This window comes from Heterodontus francisci, chromosome 25 (genome assembly GCF_036365525.1).
Source record: "Heterodontus francisci isolate sHetFra1 chromosome 25, sHetFra1.hap1, whole genome shotgun sequence".
Taxonomy (NCBI): domain Eukaryota; kingdom Metazoa; phylum Chordata; class Chondrichthyes; order Heterodontiformes; family Heterodontidae; genus Heterodontus; species Heterodontus francisci.
Window position 1 is genome coordinate 59,403,476 of NC_090395.1, and position 27,177 is coordinate 59,430,652.

The 27,177-nt window shown below is 43.2% G+C and overlaps 1 protein-coding gene across 1 annotated transcript in view; it reads right to left on the bottom strand.

The window, feature by feature from the left end:
• LOC137383903 (MAP kinase-activated protein kinase 2) overlaps positions 1-27,177 on the bottom strand; it is a 207,291-nt gene that overhangs the window by 24,092 nt on the left and 156,022 nt on the right. Inside the window, exons 3-4 of the mRNA XM_068057283.1 lie at positions 6,148-6,212; positions 3,317-3,396 (exon numbers count right to left, since the gene is read on the bottom strand). Of these exons, the coding sequence (XP_067913384.1) occupies positions 3,317-3,396; positions 6,148-6,212 (145 nt within the window). The remainder of the gene's footprint in view (positions 1-3,316; positions 3,397-6,147; positions 6,213-27,177) is intronic.

Sequence of the window (27,177 nt, forward strand, 5' to 3'; positions counted from 1 at the left end):
AATTAGAATGGAACAGAGCAGTTATTGGAGCTGATAGCCACAGAATATGTGTTTTACTTTAACCAACCTGATAGTAATGGTCTAGGAAGAAAATTCCAAACAGTGTTCACATCCCAATAGTGGAAATTAAAAGGTTATTGTTGAAGTAAAAATAAACTTTTTTTTTTAAATGTTCATCAAGTCGAGGGGACATCAGTTCTGGGGAATGGACTCCTTGCCACTTCAAGCACCCAGTGACAACATCAAGCACTCCCAGGTAAAGTACAGCATAGCTAGATAAAACTCCAATATAATAATAAAAGCAAAATACTGCAGATGCTGGAAATCTGAAATAAAAACAAGAAATGCTGGAACCACTCAGCAGGTCTGGCAGCATCTGTGAAAAAAGCAGAGTTAACGTTTCGGGTCAGTGACCCTTCTTCGGAACTGACAAATATTAGAAAAGTCACAGGTTATAAGCAAGTGAGGTGGGGGTGGGGCAAGAGATAACAAAGGAGGTGTAGATTGGACCAGGCCACATAGCTGACCAAGAGGCCATGGAGCAAAGGCAAACAATATGTTAATGGTGTGTTGAAAGACAAAGCATTAGTACAGATTAGGTGTTAATGCACTGAATATTGAACAGCAGCAAGTGCAAACCTGAAAAAAAGTGGGTAAGCAAAATGAACAAACTAAGATGAAATAAATGCAAAAAAAAATTGTAAAAAATGTAAAAAAGAATGTAAAAAAAAAAGCAAAAATAACTAAAAATGAAAGTAAAATGGGGGGCTGTCATGCTATGAAATTATTGAACTCAATGTTCAGTCCAGCAGGCTGTAGTGTGCCTAATCGGTAGATGAGATGCTGTTCCTCGAGCTTGCGTTGATGTTCACTGGAACACTGCAGCAATCCCAGGACAGAGATGTGAGCATGAGAGCAGGGGGGAGTGTTGAAATGACAAGCAACTGGAAGCTCAGGGTCCTGCTTGTGGACTGAGCAGAGATGTTCCGCAAAGCGGTCACCCAATCTGCGCTTGGTCTCCCCTTTCAGGTGAAGCAGCGATTTACTTGTACTTCTTTCAATGTAGTATACTGTATTCGCTGCTCACAGTGTGGTCTCCTCGACATTGGGGAGACCAAGCGCAGACTGGGTGACCGCTTTGCGGAACATCTCCGCTCAGTCCGCAAACAGGACCCTGAGCTTCTGGTTGCTTGCCATTTCAACACTCCCCTCTGCTCTCATGCTCACATCTCTGTCCTGGGATTGCTGCAGTGTTCCAGTGAACATCAACGCAAGCTCGAGGAACAGCATCTCATCTACCGATTAGGCACACTACAGCCTGCTGGACTGAACATTGAGTTCAATAATTTCAGAGCATGACCGCCCCCCATTTTACTTTCATTTTTAGTTATTTTTTCTTCTTTTTTTTTTTTAACATTCTTTTTTACATTTTTTACAATCTTTTTTTTGCATTTATTTCATTTCATCTTAGTTTGTTCATTTTGCTTACCCACTGTTTTTTTCAGGTTTGCACTTGCTGCTGTTCAATATACAGTGCGTTAGCACCTAATCTGTACTAATGCTTTGTCTTTCAACACACCATTAACATATTGTTTGCCTTTGCTCCATGACCTTTTGGTCAGCTATGTGGCCTGGTCCAATCTACACCTCCTTTGTTATCTCTTGCCCCACCCCCACCTCACTTGCTTATAACCTGTGACTTTTCTAATATTTGTCAGTTCCGAAGAAGGGTCACTGACCCGAAACGTTAACTCTGCTTCTTTTTTCACAGATGCTGCCAGACCTGCTGAGTGGTTCCAGCATTTCTTGCAGATAAAACTCCATCTACTCTGCCCCAATAATGTGTATCAGCCCAAAACCTCAGAAGGACAGCCACTGTTCATGAATAACATTTTTTCATTTTTCACACCAGCCATCGTGTCATCTTTCTGAGTGAGTTAGTGCCAAACCCCTTTCATGCTGTAGACTATGCCCGCTAGAACTGGACCAAGACTGGATTTCACATAGGCTTGAAACCATTGGATTCGAATGAAGGTCTCAAGAGCGAAAGGCACGTTTTACCCACTCCACTATCCAGAGCTTCTTTTTTCCTAAAAAAACCCCAGATTTTTCTTTCAATCATATGTCCTGAAGTTCTTCATGTCTGTCTGTTATATCAACCTATTGAAAAACAGATGCCCTGCTCCTTGCCTCATTGCTTGATCAAATTCCGTCACTGTGTCAAGGAGTAAGGAAGACTGCCTACCTGCTGGTACCTTTATCATTCTTCAAATGTAGACATCCCCACTCACTAAATTCACACTCTACCTCCTCCTCAGTCCTTTGCTAGAGAATGTGTGGAATTTTGTATCACTCCCTCCCTTTTCTGTTGGAGTGAAGTTAAACAGATTGCTGCTACACCAACAGAGCCTTGAACTGCACAGCACCAAGCCAGTCACAATGGCAACATCCCAACGTGAAAAACAATTAGAGATATCAGTAATGAATTTTTCCACAATAGGAACATGTTCCACATTCCTGGCAAATCCAGTGTACGGAGGATCTCCTTTGCTCAATGAATTATAACAATCTTATCAGATAGGCAATCTATTTCCAGTAATGTGGGCTGTTCAAATAAAGCAATGTTAATTACCAATGCATTTATTATCATTCAGACTGTAGACAAAAGTTGATATTAATAAAGAATTACTTGCACTGAAACTGGATATTAATAGAAAGTGTTTCACAATTGCTGGTTTCCTGCAAATTTACTTGTAGCACAGGGACAATTTGTACAACCCTTGAAATCAGACATAGAAACAAAAAGAACAAAATTTCTTCATTCCAATGGGTTTTCAATATTATTCAATACTATGGGTATAAAATTAGTCAAATAGTGAAACCATGAAACAAAACATTTTTTTTTAAGATGAATATCAGATGACTGACTAAGCAATTAGACATATCTATTCAGAATGATAAACTTGCACAAGTGCACAGAAGAACATAAGGGCAAAAAGTTGCAATGTCATTGTCTTATCGCGAGATATTAGAAGAACCAATTTTTCTGGAATTAACAGAGAATGCAAATTAAACAAAAATCTTGCTGAAATGACTCGAGATTTGAAACACACCTAAGAAGTGACAAAAGCAGATTTTGAGAGAGATACACCCAATCAGCACACACAGGCAGTTGATGTGGGCTTGTGATTCTGCAAACGGTCAAGTCTGTGGTTTATTGGCCTGCTGATGCAGATGGTTCACCATATCTAAGTAGTTGCTCAGACTGGTCTTCACTCACACACTGAAACTTAATGAAATATCAGTTTCTGTTTACCTTCACATCCCGATGTGCAATGTTCACTGAATGTAGGTGCTGTACTGCTTCTCCAATGCTTTTCATGATTTCAGAGGCCTCTGTAGAAGATGTAGAGACACAGTACATCACCCTTTTTAATCTGGCCTTCATTTTTCTCTGTGTAACCTTTGCTGAGAGGATAGGCAGTTTATCTGGACTGCGGAGACCTGCAATTCCACTTCAAGCAGAAGCAGAAAGTAGGAATACTCGTGTTGGCAGGCTGTGACTAATAGGGTACCGCAGGGATCAATGCTTGGGCCCCAGCTGTTCACAATATAGATCAATGATTTGGATGTGGGGACCAAATGTAGCATTTCCAAGTTCGCAGATGGCACAAAATTAGGTGGGAATGTGTGTTGTGAGGAAGATGCAAAGTGGCTTCAAGGGGATATGGACATACTTAGTGAGTGGGAAAAAACATGGCAGATGGAATATAATGCGGAAGTGTGAGGTTATCCACTTTGGTAGGCAGAACAGATGTGCACAGTATTTCTTAAATGGTAAGAGATCAGAAAGTGTAGATGTACAAAGGGACCTGGGTGTCCTTGTCAATAAGTCACTGAGAGCTAACATGAGGGTGCAGCAAGCAATTAGGAAGGCTAAACGGTATCTCAGCCTTTATCGCAAGAGGTGTTGAGTACAGGAGCATGAAGTTTTGCTTCAATTGTATAAAACCTGGGCTAGACTGCACTTGGAATACTGTGTGCAGTTTTGATCCCCTTACCTTAGGAAGGAAATTATTCCCATAGAGGGAGTGCAACGAAGATTCACCAGACTTGTTCCCAGGATGGTGGGACTATCCTATGAAGAGAGATTGGGGAAACTGGGCCTGTATTCTCAAGAGCTTCGAAGAATGAGAGGTGATCTCATTGAAACCTACAAAATACTTAAAGGGATAGACAGAGTAGATGCAGCTAAGATGTTTTCCCTGGTTGGGGAGTCTCGAACCAGGGGACACAATTTCAAAATAAGGCAGAAGCCACTGAGGACTGAGATGAGGAGAAATTTCTTTACTCAGAGGGTTGTGAATCTTTGGAAATCTCTACCCCAGAGGGCTGTAGAAGCTCAGTTATTGAACATTTTAAAGCAGAGATTGACAGATTTCTCAATATAAATGACATAATGGGATATGGGGATAGTGTGGGAAAAAGGCATTGAAGTGGATGATCAGCCAAGATCATGTTGAATGGCAGGGCAGGCTCAATGGCCTACTCCTGCTCCTGTGTTCCTATGATCAAGATTTGCTGATAGTACATGCACTTGTCATTTAGGAGCAGCTTGTTATCTCTCCCCACCCCCTGATTGCCAACACCAGGGATGACAATAAATTAATGGTACAGGAAAGCAGCTCATAAAGTGGCTCCAAGGGTCACAGGTACTGTCCATAACCCAATTTCTAATAGACCTTCCTTAAACCCCACGGCTTTGGTTGAGTGGAATGAACAATAAAGGCTGTTAGAAACATAGAAACAGTATCTTCCAAACCCATGGCTTCTACTACCTAGAAGGACAAGGGCAAAAGATACATGGGAACACCACCACTTGTAAGTTCTCCTTCAAGTTACACACCATCCTGACTTGGAACTATAATTGCTGTTCCTCTATTGTCATTGGGTCAAATTCAAAACCAAACAACACTGTGGGTGTACCTACACCATGAAGACAGCAATGATTCAAGAAGGCTTTCTCACCACCTTCTCAAGGGAAATTAGGGATGGGCAACAAATGCTGGCCTTGCCAGCCACATCCCATAAATTAATTAAATAAGACATAGAAAGTTTACAGCACAGAAGGAGGCCATTCTCCCAGTTTGAACTGGTGTGAAAAAGCTGAGCACATGGAAGCCCGGTTATAGTATAAAAGTAAATGCATCAGATGCCACCTAATTCGTATGTATGTGATTGCAGAACTCTGCGGCGCAGAGGGAGCTGGGTGCCCTGGTACATGATTCACAAAAAAGATAATGTGCAGGTGCAGCAAGTGATTGGGAAGGCAAATGAACTGTTGTCATTTATTGCAAGAGGAATGGAATATAAAAGTAAGGAAGTTTGCTACAGTTGTGCAGGGCGTTGGTGAGACCATGTCTGGAGTACTGTGTACAGTTTTGGTCTCCTTACTTAAGAAAGGATATAATTGCATTAGGAGCAGTTCGAGAAGGTTCACACGACTGATTCCTGGGATGAAGGGTTTATCTTATGAGGAAAGGTTGGACGGGTTGGGCCTGTATCCATTGGTGTTTAGAAGAATGACAGGTATCTTACTGAAACATATAAGATCCTGAGGCGACTTGACAGGGTGGATACTGAAAGGATGTTTCCACTTATGGGAAAGACTAGAACTAGGGGTCACAGTTTAAAAATAAGGGGTATGTATTTAAGACGGAGACGGGGAGAAATTTTTTTTCTTAGAGGGTTGTTAGTCTGTGGAATTCTGTTCCGCAAAGAGCAGTGGAGGTAGGATCATTGAATATTTTTAAGGCTGAGTTGGATAAGATTTTTGATTGACAAGGGAGTCAAAGGTTACAGCAGGCAGACAGGAAAGTAGAGTTGAGGCCACAATCAGATCAGCCATGATCTTATCAAATGGCAGAGCAGACTCAAGGGGCCAAATGGCCTACTCCTGCTCCTAATTCGTATGTTCATAGGTTCAATAGTAAAAATAAAGAATGACGAGAGTCAAGGGTTGAGGTTGAGACTAACTTTACCCAATGATAGTACTTATTACTGCAGAATCACTAACCATCAAGAGCGGTCCAGCAGGGTACTCATATTGAGTCTGTTAAAAGAGATTGCACAGAGTTTAGTATTTACCTCTTTCTGTAAATGCCTGATCCCCTCGGTCCTGGATTCGGCTGAACAGTTCACCTCCTTCCATACTACAAAAAGAGGTATATTTGCAAGGTTAACGATGACAATAGAAATTAAGTGGATAAGTAGAAATCAAGCTTGTCCAATGTTAGTAGCTAACATGATGGCACATTCACATGAAATTCCTCTGTCTGCTATTTAACAAATGTATGTATCCATTTAAAATTTTTAAAAGTTAAATTAGCAAAGAAATTTGATATAAATACATGTTCACTACTAGCAGTGCACAGTGTGATTTAACTCCAATAGGATAGTGGCAGGATGTTAAGACATTGATGTGTCTGGAAAAGTCCACAGTTTGACGTTATTAACTTTCTTTCTTGTTTAGAAGGGCTCCCAATTTATGAAAAGACACCATTGTGTCATCTCCCTGGGGTTCACTGATAGAAGAGGGCCAGATTTTGCAGTAGCAGGGTATCAAACAGCATCTGCCATTAGTTAGATTTTCCTTTGCATGTTTAGATTTTTAAATTTTAAGAGTGACAAGTTGCTGAAAGTGCGGGCTGATAATGGCACAGGGAGGCAAACAGGGCATCTGACCCAAGTGAAAATGGCAAACAAATGTATAATCTTTAACCAATTAGATTGAAGGATGGTGAAAGAAACAGCACAAGAGCTGAGATGGAAGTGTGAATTAGAGTGGGTGAATCTAATACCAAATCAGGTACAGGAAGGGAAATGAAAAGAGGGAAAGAAAGATTGGATTAAGAGAGAAAAAGTTTAGAATGGTAAAGTAATTAAATTAAATTCAAATGTATACATTTAAAAAATTTTCAACAATAGTATAAGCCTGAAGGAATGAGACTCCACGCTTGTAATAGTTTATTTTAAGTGTCAGAGAGCTTGATTGGCAGTAATTAACACTTATCACATCTTTAAAGGGTACTCACACTTGAAATGACAAGACTTCATATTTTGATGAGTTTAGCCTGTCTGTGCCATGCAACTACAGCAAATTTACACTGTTCAATGCATTTCAAAGGTGAAGCAGACAGTAAGACAGCATTTTTGCAAAGCTAATGGTGCAGTGGCACATATTTGCATTGAATTGCACATATGCCCCTTGCCTGAAATTGCTGGAGGAACATAAGAACAGAAATAGGCCATTCAGCCCATTGAGCCTGCTCCACTATTCAATACGATCATGGCTGATCATCCACTTCAGTGTCTTTTTCCCACACTATCCTCATATCCCTTTATGTCATTTGTATTTAGAAACCTGTCAATCTCTGCTTTAAACATATTCAATGACTGAGCTTCAACAGCCCTCTGGGTAATCCAAAGATTCATAACCCTCTGAGTAAAGAAATTTCTCCTCATCTCGGTCCTAAGAGGCTTCCCCCTTATTTTGAAATTGTGTCCCTTGGTTCGAGACTCCCCAACCAGGGGAAACATCTTACCTGCATCTACCCTGCCTATCCCTTTAAGTATTTTGTAGGTTTCAATGAGATCACCTCTCATTCTTCGAAAGTCTAGAGAAGACAGGCCCAGTTTCCCCAATCTTTCTTCATAGGACAGTACTGCCATCCCAGGAATAAGTTTGGTGAACCTTCGTTGCACTCTCTCTATGGCAATAATATCCTTCCTAAGGTAAGGGGACCAAAACTGCACACAGTACTCCAGGTGCAGCCTAACCAAGGTTCTATACAATTGAAGTAAGACTTCACTACTCCTGTACTCAAATCCTCTTGCGATAAAGGCTAACACACCATTAGCTTCCTAATTGCTTGCTGCACCTGCATGCACTATTTGCACAAGAATAACAGTGAGCACCATTAGCCTCACCGTTATTTTGACTGCAAATTCTGGTCATATATGTATTTATTATCTGACATGTTAATAAAAAGCTTTAAAAGTCAATGATGTATAAAAGTGGAACGCAAATGTCTAAATCTACTTCAATTTCTGCTGCATTGCCTTTCAAAAATGGTCAAAGTCACTGACTGTTATTTTGAGAAAATGTATTTCATTAGTCAGATATAGGAATTAGAAGTTCAGTGGATGGAATGAATAATAATCAAACCTGATCCTCTGAAGGATTGAAGTAATCTGTATTGTCTAGGAAACTAAAGATAAATTTAAAAGCAAAATCTTTTATTTTGTTGTACCCAGGAAGGCGGTGGCTTTAACCATGGAACTAATGCACAGGACCAGCAACCTCCCAGCACCTTCCCACAGTATTATTCTTCCTCTGGTATTGAGGGGGACCTGGGTGCCCTTGTATATGAATCACAGAAAGTTAACATGCAGCTACAGCAAGCAATTAGGAACTCAAATGGTATCTCAGCCTTCATTATGAAGGGATTAGAATATAAGAGTGAAGTCATCTTACTGCATTTGTTTGGGACCTTGGTGAGATGACACTCGGAGTGTACAGTTTTGGTCTCCTTACCTAAGGAAGGATATACTAGCCTCGGAGGGAGTGCAACAATGGTTCACTTGACTGATTCCTGGGATTCCCCTCCTCATTGTGTGAAGAGAGAGTAGAATGGTGATCAAATGGCAGATATCCATTCACCAAAATCAGGAGGCAGGAGACAGTCTCTGATCCACAACTGTTTTATTCTCAATCCACAGTTCAGCACAAATACCAGATTCCACTCTTCCCTTCTGGACTGACTCCCTGTCCAGAAGTAACTCCCTGACTGGGGCAAAACCCAGCCCTTAAATACCAGCTGCAATGAGCATCACCTGCTTTCAATTAACTCAGAAGTAAGTCCTGGTTAATTCAAGGAACCAGCATTTTCAACATTGTCAAAGTAGGACTATATTCCCTTGAATTTAAATCAATGAGAGGTGATCTCATTGAAAGATATAAAGTTCTTAAAGGGTAGATGCTGAGAAAATGTTTCGCCTGGCTGGAACTAGGGGCCACAGTCCCAGAATAAGGGATCGGTCATTTAGGACTGAGATGAGGAGAAATTTCTTCACTCAAAGGCTTGTGAATCTTTGGAATTTTGTACCCCAGAAAACTGTGGATACTCAGTTGATGAACACATTTAAGACAGAGATTGATAGATTTTTGGATACGAATGGAATTAAGAGACATGGGGATAGTGCGGGAAGGTGGAATTCAGGTAGAAGATCAACCATGATCACATCAAATGGTGGGGCAGGCTCGAAGGGCCAAATGGCCTATTCCTATTTCTTATGTTCTTATGCTCTGTTGTGAGCTTCTTAAGGCAATAACAATTGGCAGGCTATTTTACTATAAAAAGACAACTGTCAACGCCAATCTGCTCTGCACTTGATATCCAGCCCTGGATGCTTTACAGCAGGAATCACACAATAGTGATCAATGATTAGCCAATTCTTTATAACCCTCTCAAGCCAAAATGACATTGAACATGATTACAGTGGCTGTCATGATTCAGTCCCACTAGCTCAAAGACCAGAGATCAAAATGATGATTCAGTATGGTACCACTTGCTTGCAGAAACTAAGTTTCAGTGTTGTGCAAAATGCACAGGCAAGGTAAAATGATCCCCTTCCCTGTATAGCTTATTAATTGTATGTTAATTGTGTTTAATTGTATGCAGGTGGTGGGCATGAACTGCAGACTCACTTATGCCCCCATAAATAGGCACTGACTAAAACTGTTAGGAAGTGCATGCTTGTAATGTGTAACTCTAAATAAAAGCTTATAAAAGTATGTAAAGATTGGCTCCAGTTCCATCCTTCACCAACTGGATTTCTGGAATATAACATAGCTCAATGCTGCACTGTACATTGAAGGCCTGCTCAGGTTGGGAAAAAGGACCCGAACCCGACCAATCCATAGTGAGCCCGACCTGGCCAGAGTCCCACCAATTTCACCCCGAGCCCGACCATCCCTTTACTTACCTTCCAACTCGGAACCTCCAGGACGCTGCAGCGCATGCGTGATGACATCATAGTGACGTCACGCCCTCACTGCGCAGACTCAGTTTCGTCCCGAACTCCCAGCTTAGGAACGTTTTTTTTATTTTTAATACTTACCAGCAGAGCACTTACACTGTGTGTCCGGCCCGACCCAAGTCGTCAGGTCCCGTCGGGTTCGGGTCAGGTAGCAGGCCTTTACTGTACGTCACCTTTCCTTACTACTTAATTAAGAAAAAACTGAGGTGTGACAATTGCTGAAACCATTTTTGGTACCTGCTGCTCAGATTCTTTTTTTAAAATGCCATTGTTCCTATTTTCATCCCCCCCGCCTCCCCATTCCTTCCCTTTCCTCATCTTAGTGGCAAAGGAACCTACTCTACTTTCAGCAGGCACGGCCTCCATCTAGAGCACAAAGCCAGAAAATTACCCCTGTGCATTTTCTGCCAAACAGCTAAAGTTGGTCTTGAGGTAACTGTGGGACAATGTGATCTCCTACTTCCCTCTACTTCAAGTTGTTCCGATTTTAAAACGCTCACCCTTGTTTTTAAATCACTCCATGGCCTAACCTGCAATCTCCTCCAGACCTACAACTTGCTGAGATATCTGCGCTCCTCCAATTCTGGCCTCTTTAGCATCCCCAATTTTAATTGCTCCACCATTGGTGGCTGTTCCTTCAGCTGCCCCGGCCCTAAGCTCTCCCAAAATCTCTCTGCCTCTCTTTCCTCCTTTAAGACACTCCTTAAAACCTACCTCTTTGACCAAGCTATTCGCCATGTGCCAGAACATTGCTTTATGTGGCTCGGTGTCAAATTTTGCTTTAGAACTCTTCTGTGAAGCACCTTGGGATGTTTTATTACATTGAAGATGCTACATAAATTCAAGTTGTTGTTGTGGAACATCACAATGCCCGCACAACGTATGTCTTTCACCCTCTGATCTGCAAGACTGTTTTGGAAGCTCATGGGCTTAAACTTGGATTCCTATTTTCCATTGGCAGAGTGTAGTACACCACATCATTAGGGCACCGCAGCTTCAAAACTGTTCAACCCAATATTTGCAACCATTTGAAATCCGTCATTCCGATGTTGAAAAAGATCCGTTCAATTAAAATTACCGGAAACATATTAAATCTTTTGAGATGCTGTATACTTCTCTGTACTAGTTTATACTACGATAGATTATCGAAACTACAAATGGAACCATCATTGCTGCACATTGAGGTCGAAGACTGATTGGGTTGATTAGCATCATTTAATGTCAGCAGTAAACCACACTAAAAGCAGCAGAGCAATGAATAATAAAATGCCAGTGTGGCAGAAAGCAGAGATCAATCAAATCAAAAGCAGCTAATTAATTATCACCGGGAGCAAACTCTGCATTTTTTGAACTCTGCAGGACTCAAAGGGTTAAGTCTTGTTTATGATGGCTAATTTACAGGCGAGTGATCTGAATCGTTAAATAGAAAGCACTGTGTTCAGTTACTGGATTGCTATTGTTGCATGCATCTTCTTTCACACCTCCAGCACTGCAGCGAGGGTGTGTGGGCGGTGTGGTTTTCCTCGCTGTACATTTCAGCGGAGTCATACATCACTTGATTGGCAGCTTTATTTTTCCTACCTCTACTCATTCTGCACGTGACACTGCCCGGCCAAATAAGAGTCACATTTATTGACAAACAATGGGATACTACAAACAGTGACGGTGAAAATATTGGGCAACACTGCTCTTGTCTATTATGGAGGAGTAAGTTGCGCCTATGACGCACTGTGACACTTTATTTCATTCAGAAATGAAGTACCGGAAAGAAAATTTATTCCCTCCCCATCCAAAATAGCAGAAGTTACAAAGCTACTCTCTTATTTTATTAACTCTTTGGTTCCTATAACAAAATTAGCTCACATTAGAAATTAGCTGATTTCTGCTAAGTTTCACAGGTGGATACAATATGTGCATAGCATGAAGGTTAAAGGATGACAAGTAAAAAGGTTGGTAGAAACTATTTCAAACTTAGAGCTGATGTAGTATCCCAGAATAATAAATGAAAGCACAAGCAAAACAGTGGCAGTCAGTTGTGTCTTAAGGACTATAATGCTATTGCACCTTTCCAGTAGTTCAAGCACTTCTTTGCTGCCTCATTAACACGACACATTAACTTTCACTTCCCTTATAAATAAAGAGATGCCAAGCTGTGACTGTTGTCACTGCTGCCAAAAATTTCCAATATAAACAAAGTGAGACTACTGCCATTGTAGGTGACACACACCACTGAAACAGGGAGATTTTAGCCACTTCTCTGAAGGCAGCACCATCTCAAGCTCCAATTTCAACAGAATGGCACATTTTTCAGGAGAGACAGAGGCGAGAAACATGGCCACCTCTGGTTGAACTAGCAAAGCCTTTGTGAACCTTTCCTATTGAGGAAGGGATTGAAGTCAAGACAATTCAGGCAACTTCTAAGCAACTGCCCATGTACAGTGCATTTTGTTTTTAATGAGAAACCAAGGCAAATGGCCAAGGGCCAGAGTGCAGAAAGAAACCAAAATTCCTGGGATGAGAAGGTTGTCCTATGAGGAGAGATTCAGTAGAAAAAAGAAAGACACATTTATATAAACTTACCTTTTTGTTTTGGCGGTTTCTTTTTGCAGCGGCGACAGGGAGAGCGAGGTGGCAGCTGGGTAAGTAAGTCCTATATATTTGGGCAGCGGCTGAACCAGAGACACTAAACCTGTAGTGTCTCCCACCCGCCCTCCTCCTCTAACCAAAAAAAAAGGACTCGGTGGTGTGCAGATAAGGTAAGGCTTTTTCTATTTTTTTTTCGTGCGATTGGTAAAAACCTTTCGTTCCTTTTTCGTTTATCGAAGTTAAGACTAACTTAAGGTTAAGATTGAAAATGGCAGGAGATCTCAGACCCGTGTTATGCTCCTCTTGCTCAATGTGGGAGCTCAGGGACACGGCTGATGTCCCTGACTCCTTCACGTGCTGGAAGTGTGTCCAGCTGCAGCTCTTGTTAGACCGCATGACGGCTCTGGAGCTGCGGATGGACTCACTTTGGAGCATCCGCGATGCTGAGGAGGTCGTGGATAGCACGTTTAGCGAATTGGTCACACCGCAGATTAGGATTGCTGAGGGTGAAAGGGAATGGGTGACCAAAAGGCAGAGAAAGAGCAGGAAGGCAGTGCAGGTGTCCCCTGCGGTCATCTCCCTCCAAAACAGGTATACCGTTTTGGATACTGTTGAGGGAGATGGCTCACCAGGGGAAGGCAGCAGTAGCCAGGTTCATGGCACCGTGGCTGGCTCTGCTGTTCGGAAGGGCGGGAAAAAGAGTGGAAGGGCTATAGTCATCGGGGATTCAATTGTAAGGGGAGTAGATAGGCGGTTCTGTGGTCGAAAACGAGACTCCCGAATGGTAAGTTGCCTCCCAGGTGCACGGGTCAGGGATGTCTCAGATCGGCTGCAGAACATTCTGAAAGGGGAGGGTGAACAGCCAGTTGTCATTGTGCACATAGGCACCAATGATATAGGTAAAAAACGGGATGAGGTCCTACAAGCAGAATTTAGGGAGTTAGGAGCCAAGTTAAAAAGTAGGACCTCAGAGGTAGTAATCTCAGGATTGCTACCAGTGCCACGTGATAGTCAGAGTAGAAATGAAAGAATAGTCAGGATGAATGCGTGGCTTGAGAGATGGTGCAGGAGGGAGGGGTTCAGATTTTTGGGACATTGGGACCGGTTCTGGGGGAGGTGGGACTATTACAAATTGGACGGTCTACACCTGGGCCGGACTGCAACCAATGTCCTAGGGGGTGCTTTTGCTAACGCTGTTGGGGAGGGTTTAAACTAATGTGGCAGGGGGATGGGAACCAAATGAGGTCAGTGGACAGTAAGGAGGTAGTAACTAAAGCCTGTAAGGAACTAGATAATGAAGTCAGCGTGACTAAGGGAAAGAGTAGACAGGGAGCAGATGATGAACGCAAAGGTACTGGTGGTCTGAGGTGCATTTCTTTTAATGCAAGAAGTGTAGTAGATAAGGCAGATGAACTTAGGGCCTGGATTAGTACCTGGGAGTATGATGTTATTGCTATTACTGAGACTTGGTTAAGGGAAGGGCATGATTGGCAACTAAATATCCCAGGATATCGATACTTCCGGCGGGATAGAGAGGGAGGTAAAAGGGGTGGAGGAGTTGCAGTACTGGTCAAAGAGGATATCACAGCTGTGCTGAAGGAGGGCACTATGGAGGACTCGAGCAGTGAGGCAATATGGGCAGAACTCAGAAATAGGAAAGGTGCGGTAACAATGTTGGGGCTGTACTACAGGCCTCCCAACAGCGAGCGTGAGATAGAGGTACAAATATGTAAACAGATTATGGAAAGATGTAGGAGCAACAGGGTTGTGGTGATAGGAGATTTTAATTTTCCCAACATTGAATGGGATTCACTTAGTGTTAGAGGTCCAGATGGAGCAGAATTTGTAAGGAGCATCCAGGAGGGTTTTCTAGAGCAGTATGTAAATAGTCCAACTCGGCAAGGGGCCATACTGGACCTGGTGTTGGGGAATGAGTCCGGCCAGGTGGTTGACGTTTCAGTAGGGGACTACTTTGGGAATAGTGATCACAATTCCATAAGTTTTAGAATACTCATGGACAAAGACGAGAGTGGTCCCAAAGGAAGAGTGCTAAATTGGGGGAAGGCCAACTATACCAAAATTCGGCAGGAGCTGGGGAATGTAGATTGGGAGCAGCTGTTTGAAGGTAAATCCACATTTGATATGTGGGAGGCTTTTAAAGAGAGGTTGATTAGTGTGCAGGAGAGACATGTTCCTGTGAAAATGAGGGATAGAAATGGCAAGATTAGGGAACCATGGATGACAGGTGAAATTGTGAGACCAGCTAAGAGGAAAAAGGAAGCATACATAAGGTCTAGGAGGCTGAAGAAAGACGAAGCTTTGAAAGAATATCGGGAATGTAGGACCAATCTGAAACGAGGATATAAGAGGACTAAAAAGGGTCATGAAATATCTTTAGCAAACAGGGTCAAGGAAAATCCCAAAGCCTTTTATTCATATATAAGGAGCAAGAGGGTAACTAGAGAAAGGATTGGCCCACTCAAGGACAAAGGAGGAAAGTTATGCGTGGAGTCAGAGAAAATGGGTGAGATTCTAAACGAGTACTTTGCATCGGTATTCACCGAGGAGAGGGACATGACGGATGTTGAGGTTAGGGACAGATGTTTGATTACTCTAGGTCAAGTCAGCATAAGGAGGGAGGAAGTGTTGTGTATTCTAAAAGGCATCAAGGTGGACAAGTCCCCAGGTCCGGATGGGATCTATCCCAGGTTACTGAGGGAAGCGAGAGAGGAAATAGCTGGGGCCTTAACAGATATCTTTGCAGCATCCTTAAACACGGGTGAGGTCCCGGAGGACTGGAGAATTGCTAATGTTGTCCCCTTGTTTAAGAAGGGTAGCAGGGAAAATCCAGGTAATTATGGACCGGTGAGCCTGACGTCAGTGGTAGGGAAGCTGCTGGAGAAGATACTGAGGGATAGGATCTATTCCCATTTGGAAGAAAATGGGCTTATCAGTGATAGGCAACCTGGTTTTGTGCAGGGAAGGTCATGTCTTACCAACTTAATAGAATTCTTTGAGGAAGTGACAAAGTTGATTGATGAGAGAAGGGCTGTAGATGTCATATACATGGACTTCAGTAAGGCATTTGATAAGGTTCCCCATGGTAGGCAGATGGAGAAAGTGAAGTCGCATGGGGTCCAGGGTGTACTAGCTAGATGGATAAAGAACTGGCTGGGCAACAGGAGACAGAGTAGCAGTGGAAGGGAGTTTCTCAAAATGGAGACGTGTGACCAGTGGTGTTCCACAGGGATCCGTGCTGGGACCACTGTTGTTTGCGATATACATAAATGATTTGGAGGAAAGCATAGGTGGTCTGATTAGCAAGTTTGCAGACGACACTAAGATTGGTGGAGTAGCAGATAGTGAAGGGGACTGTCAGAGAATACAGCAGAATATAAATAGATTGGAGAGTTGGGCAGAGAAATGGCAGATGGAGTTCAATCAGGGCAAATGTGAGGTGATGCATTTTGGAAGATCCAATTCAAGAGTGAACTATACAGTAAATGGAAAAGTCCTGGGGAAAATTGATGTACAGAGAGATTTGGGTGTTCAGGTCCATTGTTCCCTGAAGGTGGCAACGCAGGTCAATAGAGTGGTCAAGAAGGCATACGGCATGCTTTCCTTCATCGGACGGGGTACTGAGTACAAGGGTTGGCAGGTCATGTTACAGTTGTATAAGACTTTGGTTCGGCCACATTTGGAATACTGCGTGCAGTTCTGGTCGCCACATTACCAAAAGGATGTAGATGCTTTGGAGAGGGTGCAGAGGAGGTTCACCAGGATGTTGCCTGGTATGGAGGGCGCTAGCTATGAAGAGAGGTTGAACAGATTAGGATTATTTTCATTAGAAAGACGGAGGTTGAGGGGGGACCTGATTGAGGTGTACAAAATCATGAGAGGTATAGACAGATAAAAAGAAGCTTTTTCCCCCAGAGTGGGGGATTCAATTACTAGGGGTCATGAGTTCAAAGTGAGAGGGGAAAAGTTTAGGGGGGATATGCGTGGAAAGTTCTTTACGCAGAGGGTGGTGGGTGCCTGGAACGCGTTGCCAGCGGAGGTGGTAGACGCGGGCACGATAGCGTCTTTTAAGATGTATCTAGACAGATACATGAATGGGCAGGAAGCAAAGAGATACAGACCCTTAGAAAATAGGCGACATGTTTAGATAGAGGATCTGGATCGGCGCAGGCTTGGAGGGCCGAAGGGCCTGTTCCTGTGCTGTAATTTTCTTTGTTCTTTGTTTATTTATATAGTGCCTTTTACAACCTCAAGACATCCCAAAGTACCTTCCAGCCAATGAAGTACTTTTGAAATGTGTGTTCACTCTTTGTTCATGTAGGAAACACGGAAGCCAATTAGCAACAGCAAGCTTCCACAAACAGCAATGTGATAACCAGATAATCTGTTTTTGTGATGTTGATTGATTAAATATTGGCCAGGACATGGAGGATAACTCCCCTGCTCTTCTTTGAACTAGTGCCATGGGATCTTTTACATCCACCTGAGGGGGCAGATGGGCCTTGGTTTAATACCTCACCCAAAATACAGCAGCTCTGACAGTGCAGCATTCCCTCAGTACCGCACTGAATTGTAACAGGAACAAGCTCCCGCCACCAGAACCACCGGCCAATTGGAAGGCTGGCAGCTCTGCAGTCCCGGCGGTGCCACTGGGAACAGTGGTGACTGCTGGTACTGCAGGAGGCCCTGCAGCACCAAAGACTGGATAAGACTGTGGCACGGGTGAGTGGGGTCAGGATCAGGGAGACCCGGAGACAGGGTGGGTGGTGTTTTCCTGGTGAGGGCGCGGAGGGAGGTGATCACCGCCAGTGGCGGCCCTCTGGGGACCCTGGACTTCTCCTAAAGGAGGGACCCACCCCACACCCCAAACCCTCTAGGAGGCCGCGCGGTGTCTCCCTGCGGCAACAGGCCCCTTTGCCTTCCACAAAATTGAGGTGCAGGCTGGAAGAGGCCATTAAGTGGCCACTTAAGGGCCTCAATTGGCCTGGGGCAAGAAGGCTCAGTTGGTAGTTTGGTTTCATAGCTTCTTCTTCTCACCTGTGCTTTTCCTCTTCAATGATGTTATCTGCTAGCGCTATATCACCTACGATACATCCCGCCATATAATGAACCAGGGCTAATTTTATGCATTCGTCTTTGTTGAGTTTTTGATCTTCAGTTAAAAATGCCATAACAGCCATTCTTGGCCTTCCCCACCCTGGACAAAATGGCAGGGGGCCCAGGCAGCACTGGGAACGGCACCATCTGCCATTTTGTTTGCACCACCCGCCCCCCCCCCCCACCCCGCCCTTAATTATCACAAAAAAATAGAATATCTGATCATTATCACATTGCTGTTGGTGGGAGTTTGCTGTGTGCTAATTGGCTGCCATGTTCCCTACATTACGCCAGTGACTGCACTTCAAAAGTACTTCACTGGCTGTAAAGTGCTTTGTAATGTCCGGTGGTTGTGAAAGGTTCCATATAAATGCAAGTCTTTCTTTCTTTTGCCTTAGTACTCAACTGGAGCATTAATCTAGGTTTCTGAGCTGCTCAAGTCCTCGAGTGGGAACTGAACAATGACCTTGTGACTCAGAGGCAACAGTCCGACCAACTGAGCATTGACTGACATTCCTATAATCTATGGAGTTTGGCAGAATGAGAGTTGACCTCATGGAAATGTATAAAATTCTTAGGAAGGCTCGACAGGGTAGATGCTGAGAGGTTACTTCCCCTGGCTGGAGAGTCTACAATGAGGAGTCATTGTCTCAGGATAAAGGGTCAGCCGTTTAGAACTGAGATAATGATTCATTTACAGGGTTGTGAATTTTTGTATTTCTCTACCCGAGGGCTGTGGATGCTTAGTCACTGAGAACATTCCAGGCTGAGCTCAATAGATTTTTAGGCACTAAGGGAACCAAGGGAAATGGGGATAGGGCAGGAACGTGGAGTTGAGGTAGAAAACAGCCATGATCTTATAGAATAGTGGAGCAGGCTCGAGGGGTCGTATGGCCGACTAGTCCTCTTTTTTATGTTCTTATGTAAAAGAGAATTACAGAAATTGAGGCAAATCAAGAACAAGTGATTAGGAGACACTGAGCTTGTTAAATGCATGAGAAAGGTAAGTCTTGAGAGAAGTAAAGAGAGCCACAATTTTGTGGTCCTGAAAATGAGCAAATAAAATTTTGGGATGGTATGATGAGCCTTGATTTCGACATAATAAAACCATTTTGTCCCACAATATAAAGGGGCATGTTGAAGATACACTTCTCCAATATAAATAATTCAATAGCTCTATATTTCTTTTCAAATAATTTCCTCCAAGTTCTCTTTCTTTTCCTCCACTCGTTCCAGTTATTTTGTTCATTATGCTGGAGCTATCTCTCAGCAGAATCGACACCATCCTCAAACTCCCAGCTCAGTCCCACTTCTGTATTAACACAATCTTTTCATCTCAAGCCTGCAAAACATTGCCCAATAGAAGAGTCCAGCTACTTTCCTGTGCATTTTGCAAAACACTGAAGTTTAGTATCAATAGGAATAGCCATACTGTAATAGTTTCCTCTATTCCAAAACACAGGTCTTCATGTGCAAGCTTAAGCATTGCAAATAGCAAACAACACATGCAGACTGGCACATAATGTACTCCACCCTGATTACCAACGGCCTTTATGTTGCTGCATCCGAAAAACGCAATATGTTCTCCAAGTGGGAAGGAAGTAATGGGCCAGAAAATAATCTTCCTCCTCGACATTCTAGCATTACAGCCAGATACTAAAGAAACTTCATTCTTTTGCATCTGTGCGGTTTATATTTATAGAGATACAGCACTGAAACAGGCCCTTCGGCCCACCGAGTCTGTGCCGACCATCGACCACCCATTTATACTAATCCTACCCTAATTCCATATTCCTACCACATCCTACCTGTCCCTATATTTCCCTACCACCTACCTATACTAGGGGCAATTTTTATAATGGCCAATTAACCTATCACCCTGCAAGTCTTTGGCTGTGGGAGGAAACCGGAGCACCCGGAGGAAACCCACGCAGACACAGGGAGAACTTGCAAACTCCACACAGGCAGTACCCAGAATTGAACCCGGGTCACTGCAGCTGTGAGGCTGCAGTGCTAACCACTGCACCACTGTGCCGCCCTGTGGAGAGTGGCTCATCTAATTCCCCACAGCCTGTCTGCCATCTACAAGGCACTAGTCAAAAGTGTGATAGATACTCCCCACTGGCCTGTATGAGTGCAGCTCCAACAATACTTAAGGAGCTCAACACCATCCAGGATACAGCAGCCCGCTCAATTGGCAACCGACCCACCAGCTTACGTCCTCCCCTACCAGATCAATGGGACCACAGTATGCACAATCTACAAGATGCACTAGAGTAACTCAAAGTCTGCATTGACAGCCCTCCAGGTTCCACATTATCCTGACTTGGAAATATATCACTGCTTCTTCATAGTAGCTGGGTCAAAATCTTAGAATTCCCAACAGCAGCAATTCATGAAAGCAGCTCTCTACCACCTTCTCAAAGACAACTGGAGATGGGTAATAAATGCTGACTTGCCAGGAACTTCCACATCCCATGAATAAGTTTAAAAACAAATCAGGTGCCTAACCCAAGTAGCAATCCTGTGGAAAATATTTCAGCAGGATCATAGGTCTAAAACTCATCCTGCCAAGAAAATGCCAGTGACCCCTGGGTGAGGAAAATTCAGGCTTAATTATTCACCTGCACCTGCTAGGGTAAGGTTTATCCTCTTGCTAGGCCATGCTGGACAGCTCAAATAGGAATACAAGTTGTTTGATAAGGTGCCACAAAGATTACTGCACAAGATAAGATGGCTATGTCAATTAAAATTTAAAATTAAAACACTGACGGTTATGTATATTGCGAAGAAGTAAAATCCAAATTTTGATGTGGATAAAACATTGATCTAATCTTCACTGAAATACATATCTTATTCAAATTCATAAGCTGCACTTGTAGCAAAGAGTGGTTAAAATTGTGCTTCCCCTGCAAACACAGTGAATTTGTGGCATTTCTGATGCCAGTTCGTGGCTCAGAGAAAGGGTAATTACTGCATCAGAAACAGCCTATAGGCATGCTGCTGGCACAACTACGCAATTCCGTGACAGTGCAGACTGTTTCCAGATGCAGGTTTGACATTGACTAATCAAAACGAAACCACACGTGGTGTCTGTATTCATGTCACAGCACTGCTCTACTAAGCCAGTTAACACCACTTTGAACGGCTGATATGAGAACCTCCCTCGTCAAAAGATGCAGCATCTGCTTTCCTATGTCTCATCTGGGACTTTTGTAGAAATTGCTTTCCAAGCAAACAATAGTGGACTGGTTCAAATTTCTCAAATTATTTTAATGCCGAGCATTTTAAAGTATTGGAAGAATGTCAGTGCAGTGATCTCATTATCTTGCTCTCAAGTTGCTAGCTTCAGTGGAAAGAGAGATTAGTTTCATTTGCCGAAAGCTTTACAAAACTGGTTTGTTTGCAGGGCCCTATCAGATCATCGAAGTAAAGGTATCATTTGAAAAGTTCAATCTGGAACATCCAAATCAAGGAACTCGTCCCTGATCTTATACATCCACACTTCTTACCCAGTGCTAATAACATAAATATGTCCACACCAGCCAGAAATATTGGTGAAGGAGCTCACTGGCCTGTACTGTACAGCTAAAACCTTGCAGACGGAACTCACTGGCTTGTACTGTACAGCTAGAACCTTGCAGTCGGAACCCACTGGCTTGTACTGTACAGCTAGAACCTTGCAGAGGAAGCTCACTGGCTTGTATTGCCACAGCTAGAACCTTGTAGAGGGAGCTCACTGGCTTGTACTGTACAGCTAGAACCTTGCAGAGGGAGCTCACTGGCTTGTACTGTACAGCTAGAACCTTGCAGAGGAAACTCACTGGCTTGTAGTGCCACAGCTAGAACCTTGTAGAGGGAGCTCACTGGCTTGTAGTGCCACAGCTAGAACCTTGCAGAGGGAGCTCACTGGCTTGTACTGTACAGCTAGAACCTTGCAGAGGGAGTTCACCATCTGGTTGAGTGAAATCACTCGCATGTACCAGTGCGAGAATCAGCTCATTGAAGAAGCTCTGGTATACACTGGCTGAGGGAGACATTGACACATATTGCAGTTACCACCTAGTGGACAGTGCTCACTAGCACATACTGCGTGCAAGTACTGCATACCAGCTTCAAGATCACTGGCTTCATGCACAAAGCATGTTCAAAGTTACCAAAAGTTTAAAAACAAACCTTCCTTACAATGACAAAATAAGTCCATAATCTGTTCAGGGGCTCACTTAATCCTCAGAGACAAAAATCACTGTATATAAAGTAAGATTTTAAAAAGTCCCAAACCAAGATATACCTACAAGCAAGCAACTTCTATGGGCATACTTTGTTTAAATTTTTTTTAATCGCCTTTTCTTTTTTAATCGTTCATGGGATGCTGGCGTCGCTGGCAAGGACATTTATTGCCCATCCCTAATTGCCATTGAGAAGGTGGTGGTGAGCCGAGTTCTTGAATCGCTGCAGTCCACATGGAGTAGTGCTGTTAGAAGGGAGTTCCAGGATTTTGACCCAGCGACAGTGAAGGAATGCCGATATAATTCCAAGTCAGGTGTGTGACTTGAAGGAGATCTTGCAGGTGGTGGTGTTCCCATGCATCTGCTGCCCTCGCCTTTCTAGGTGGTAGAGGTTGCAGATTTGGAAGGTGCTGTCGAAGGAGCCTTGGTGAGTTCTGTGGTGCATCTTGTGGATGTTACAGTGTTGCCACTATGCGTTGGTGGTGGAGGGAGAGAATGTTTGTGGAAGGGATGCCAATCAAGCAGGTTGCTTTGTCCTGGATCGTGTCGAGCTTCTTGGGTGTTGTTGGAGCTGCACGCATCCAGGCAAGTGGAGAGTATTCTATCACACTCTGACTTGTGCCTTGTAGATGGTGGACAGGCTTTGGGGAGTCAGGAGGTGAGTTACTCGCCGCAGGATTCCTAGCCCCTGACCTGATCTTGTAGCCACAGTATTTATATGTCTACTCCAGTTCGGTTTCTGGTCAATGGTAACCCCCAGGATGTTGATAGTGGGGGATTCAGCGATGGTAATGCCATTGAAAGTCAAGAGGAGATGGTTAGATTCTCTCTTGCTTGAGGTAGTCATTGTCTGGCATTTGTGTGGCACGAATGTTACTTGCCACTTATCAGCCCAAGCCTGGATATTGTCCAGGTCTTGCTGCATTTCTACACAGACTGCTTCAGTATCTGAGGAGTCGCGAATGGTGCTGAACATTGTGCAATCATCAGCGAACATCCCCACTGCTGACCTTATGATTGAAGGAAGGTCATTGATGAAGCAGCTGAAGGTGGTTGGACCGAGGACACTACCCTGAGGAACTCCTGCAGTGATGTCCTGAAGTTGAGATGATTGACCTCCAATAACCACACCCATCTTCCTTTGTGCTAGGTATGACTCCAACCAGTGGAGTTTTCCCCCTGATTCCCATTGACTCTAGTTTTGCTAGGGCTTCTTGATGCCAATCTCAGTCAAATGCAATCTGTGTATGTAGGGTTTGTTTGTGGAGTATTGATGGGTATGGGGAGCAAGCAGAGAGTGGGATTAGACAAGGAAAACACCGGAACAAAGTTAATCAATTGGATGGCCTGGATGAAGCATTCTATAAACATTCAATTTAGAAATGCAGTTTACATAATGGGGGAATGAAATTCAGGGAGACAATCTAATAAAGGGCCTCAAATCTGGCCCGCAGACTCCCCATCACTGTTGAAGTTAGGAGTAGATGTACCCAAAAAGTATTTTCAGAGTTGTGCAGCCATTTCCATGGAGAAGTTAGCAGTAGTTAATCTGAAATAGCAGCAGTTTTGCAGAATCAATATCATTGGAGATTAAAAGGCCAAGAAAAGAAAGGCAATGGTGCATGGGATGGTAGGTGCACAGTTAATTGATAAAACTGGCCAATTATTACATTCTTTAATAATTCCTGTCCACAGCTCACTGATGTAAAAAATTGCTGTTACACGTCAGTCAGTACTGTCAACAGCTATCAACACAAAAATGAGCATATTAATTACTTACCAAACCCAGTTATCAATTCATTAAGCTGGCTACTAAATTCAAATATTGGCTGATACTTTATTATTTCTCGCACCCTCCAACAAAAAGGTTATAATACTGCAACAACTTGTATTTATACAGCACCTTAGCATGCTAAATAGTCCCAAGGTACTTCCCAGGAGCAATTAACAAACTGTCAAGAAAACATGCTATGCCAAATGAGGATTTTTAATTCATTGGTTGGAAACCTACATTAAACTTTTAAAAAGGAAAGCTGGGATCATACATTTCACTTCAAAAAAAACTAGCAGCCAAGATGGCCACCACAATTTGCATTGAAATACCTCATATTCCAGAACATCGAATTGGAGATACAGTTCTAACATGGATCCCATCCAGGACAATGGTTTGGGTAACCGAGTAGACTATCCAATATCCAATAGCGGGACATTCAAAGCCATCTTGAAACATTCATTAGTGGAGACGTACCTCCAGGGGAGAAACATTAAAACAATGAGACCCCAAGGGAGATTAAGAATTTCTAGACTTGAATCTAATTAAATTGCAAATGAGGACACTGGACAATCTAGCAGCCTTTTGCTATAAAGGGACAAGCTGCAGAGATTTTGCTGCAGAATATAGGGAGTCTCTCTCTCTCTCTCCGGGTGACCTTGGGGCATTTGAAGCTTGCCTACTGGCTGGAAAAGATCCAAGCCAAAGACCCCTGGGAAAAAGACCGCCTGCTCCATTGTCTCCAAGAACATCTACCAACCACGGACTTCAGGATCACAACCTCAGCCGGAAGACATCTCTATTAACAGACACCACAGACTATATTTTATTTTCATTTGTTCCGGACTTTAATCCATCCCAGACTATTCCTCATCATTCTGTAATCTATTTACATGTGTGTGTGTGATTCGTGCGTGTGTGTGTGTGTGTGTGTGTGAGAGAGAGAAAGTATAGAGTAATTAATTATTTTATTTAGATCGGGTTTTCGGTTAAATACAATAAACTCACGAAAATCTGTCCAATTGGTTCTTTTACGATTACAACAAAAGTAAAAGGTTAAACATTCACTGAAGTGGTAAGCACTTCCACGGTTTAAAAAGGAATAAACTCTGTTGCGTTCAAACAAAGTGGAAGGACAAGAGGGGAACCTGGTAATGTGGACGTGAGCAGAAAGGCATGGCACTATGCTTGATGGGAAATTTAGCCAGGTTAGGAATAAAAGCTTGCTTTTATAGGATAAAGAACTAGATCAGCAGAATTTAGCATCTGTATCTGTGTATTCACGCCCGAGTTAACCGCAGCCCTTATTGGAAGTAGGCTTTAGAATAGACTAGGCGAGGGTAGATTGTGCAACAATATTAAGAACGGAATGGGCTGCTAATGTGCTGCTAACCTGTACTGTTAACCTCAATAACAAGTATGTATTAAGAACGGAATGTGCTGCGAACCTCATTGATTGTTTAACCAAAGAGGTATAGCACGAACCGTAATGTATATATGGTAGTATCTGTATTCGGGAGGGGCACTTACTCTGGTGGACTCGACCGACTCCGTTGGAGTCGGTGCCGCTGTGTCAGAGTAAGTCCGCCGGCTACTGCGCAAATAAAGTAATTGATTTTACCTACTCATCCAACTTGGTATATTTACTGAACCAGACTGAGGGCAAAAAGAACTCGAATCGTCAGTGAGCCCTCGTCACCTGATCGCAATAAACCAAAATTTGACACCAAACCACATAAGAAAATATTAGGACAGATGACAAAAAGCTTGGTCAAAGCAGTAGGTTTTAAAGAGTGTTTTAAAGGAGGAGAGAGAGAGGGGTAGAAGGGAGGAGAGATTTAGGGAGGGAAGTCCAATGTTTAGAGCTTAGGCAGGTGAAGGCAAGGCTGAAAATGATGGAGCGAAGAAAATCGTGGTGCACAAGAGACCAGAATTGCAGCAGTGCAGGGAGCTCAATGGGTTGTAGGACTGGAGGAGTTTATAGGAAAGGTGAGGCCAGGGAGAGAAAAAAGATTAAAACAAGGATGAGAAATTTAAAATCAAGCCATTGCTAAACCTGGAGCCAATATAGTTGAGCGAGCACAGGGGTGATTCGTGAACAGAACTTAGTGCAAGTTATGATAGCGGCAGAGTTTTGGATGAGATGAAGTTTGCAGAGTGCAGAGGTTGCAAGGTGAGAGACTAGCTAGAATAGCATTGGAATAGTTGAGCCTAGAGATAACAAGGGTATAGATGAAGGCTTAGCAGCAGATGAGCTGAGGGAGGGGCGGAGACGGACAACATTAGGGAGGTGGAAGTAGGCAGTCTTGGTGAATAAGTGGATTTGGGGTTGGAAACTCATCTCAGGGCCAAATAGGACACCAAGGTTGTCAACAATCTGGTTCAGCCTTAGGCAGTGACCGGGGAGAGGGATGGAGTTCGCAGTGGAAACTGAAGATAATGGCTTTGGGCTTTCCAATATTTAATGGAGGAATTTTCTGCTCATCCAATACTGGATGTGATAAATCAGAGTAGGGGGTGGAGACAGCTGGTGGTGATGTACAGCTGGGTGTCATCAGCATACATGTGGAATCTGACATTGTGTTTTTGGATTATGTTGTCAAGGTGCAGCGCGTAGATGAGAAATGTCGGGGGTGGGGAGGGAAAAGACCATAATTGCTTGGGAAATGAAGTCAGAACTTTTGAAAAAAAAAAATGATGGCAGGAAATGGGTATCAGAGCGTAACTAGATAAGCAGAAATATGGTCATACTCAACTAGAAGAGAAATGAATAAATTGTATACATTGAAGTGATAAATAGGGTAAAAAAAAAGACAAAGTAACAAGCATAATTTACTGAATCTACTCAAATTCTAGAAGTTTTAATACTTTGATCGACTCTGAAGCATATGTGAGGGATAGGAAAAGTGACATTACCGTGACTGGAAACATAAGTCTTCACACTAGAAGGAAGGGGATTTAATACTGACGAGTGCTAAATGTAATGGTGGGTGGCACACTTACAGTTCATAATGAGCATACGCTTCCTGCCTGCCAAATTGGAGGCCTCTGCTGCAGTTTAGCGCCTGAAAAATAGGGGCTGTGTGGCCGGGTTTCTAGGCCCCCCCCCGCCACACTAACTTGTGACACTGTAATTAAATCCTCCTTTCAGTGGTGATGCTGGAGCACCTCAGTGTGCATCTCCCAGGTCCTCACCACGTAGCAGAGAAATTTGCCCTCGAGAAGCTCACTTTGTCTGAATATTACACTTGGTTTTGAGTCCCCATTTACAAATGTACTTCCAGATTTTCACATTTCCTTGCTGTTGTCACACTTTTGCTAAGATGTAGGGAAGACTGAAATCAAAAACAAATTAAAACGGCTGGAAAACTGCCA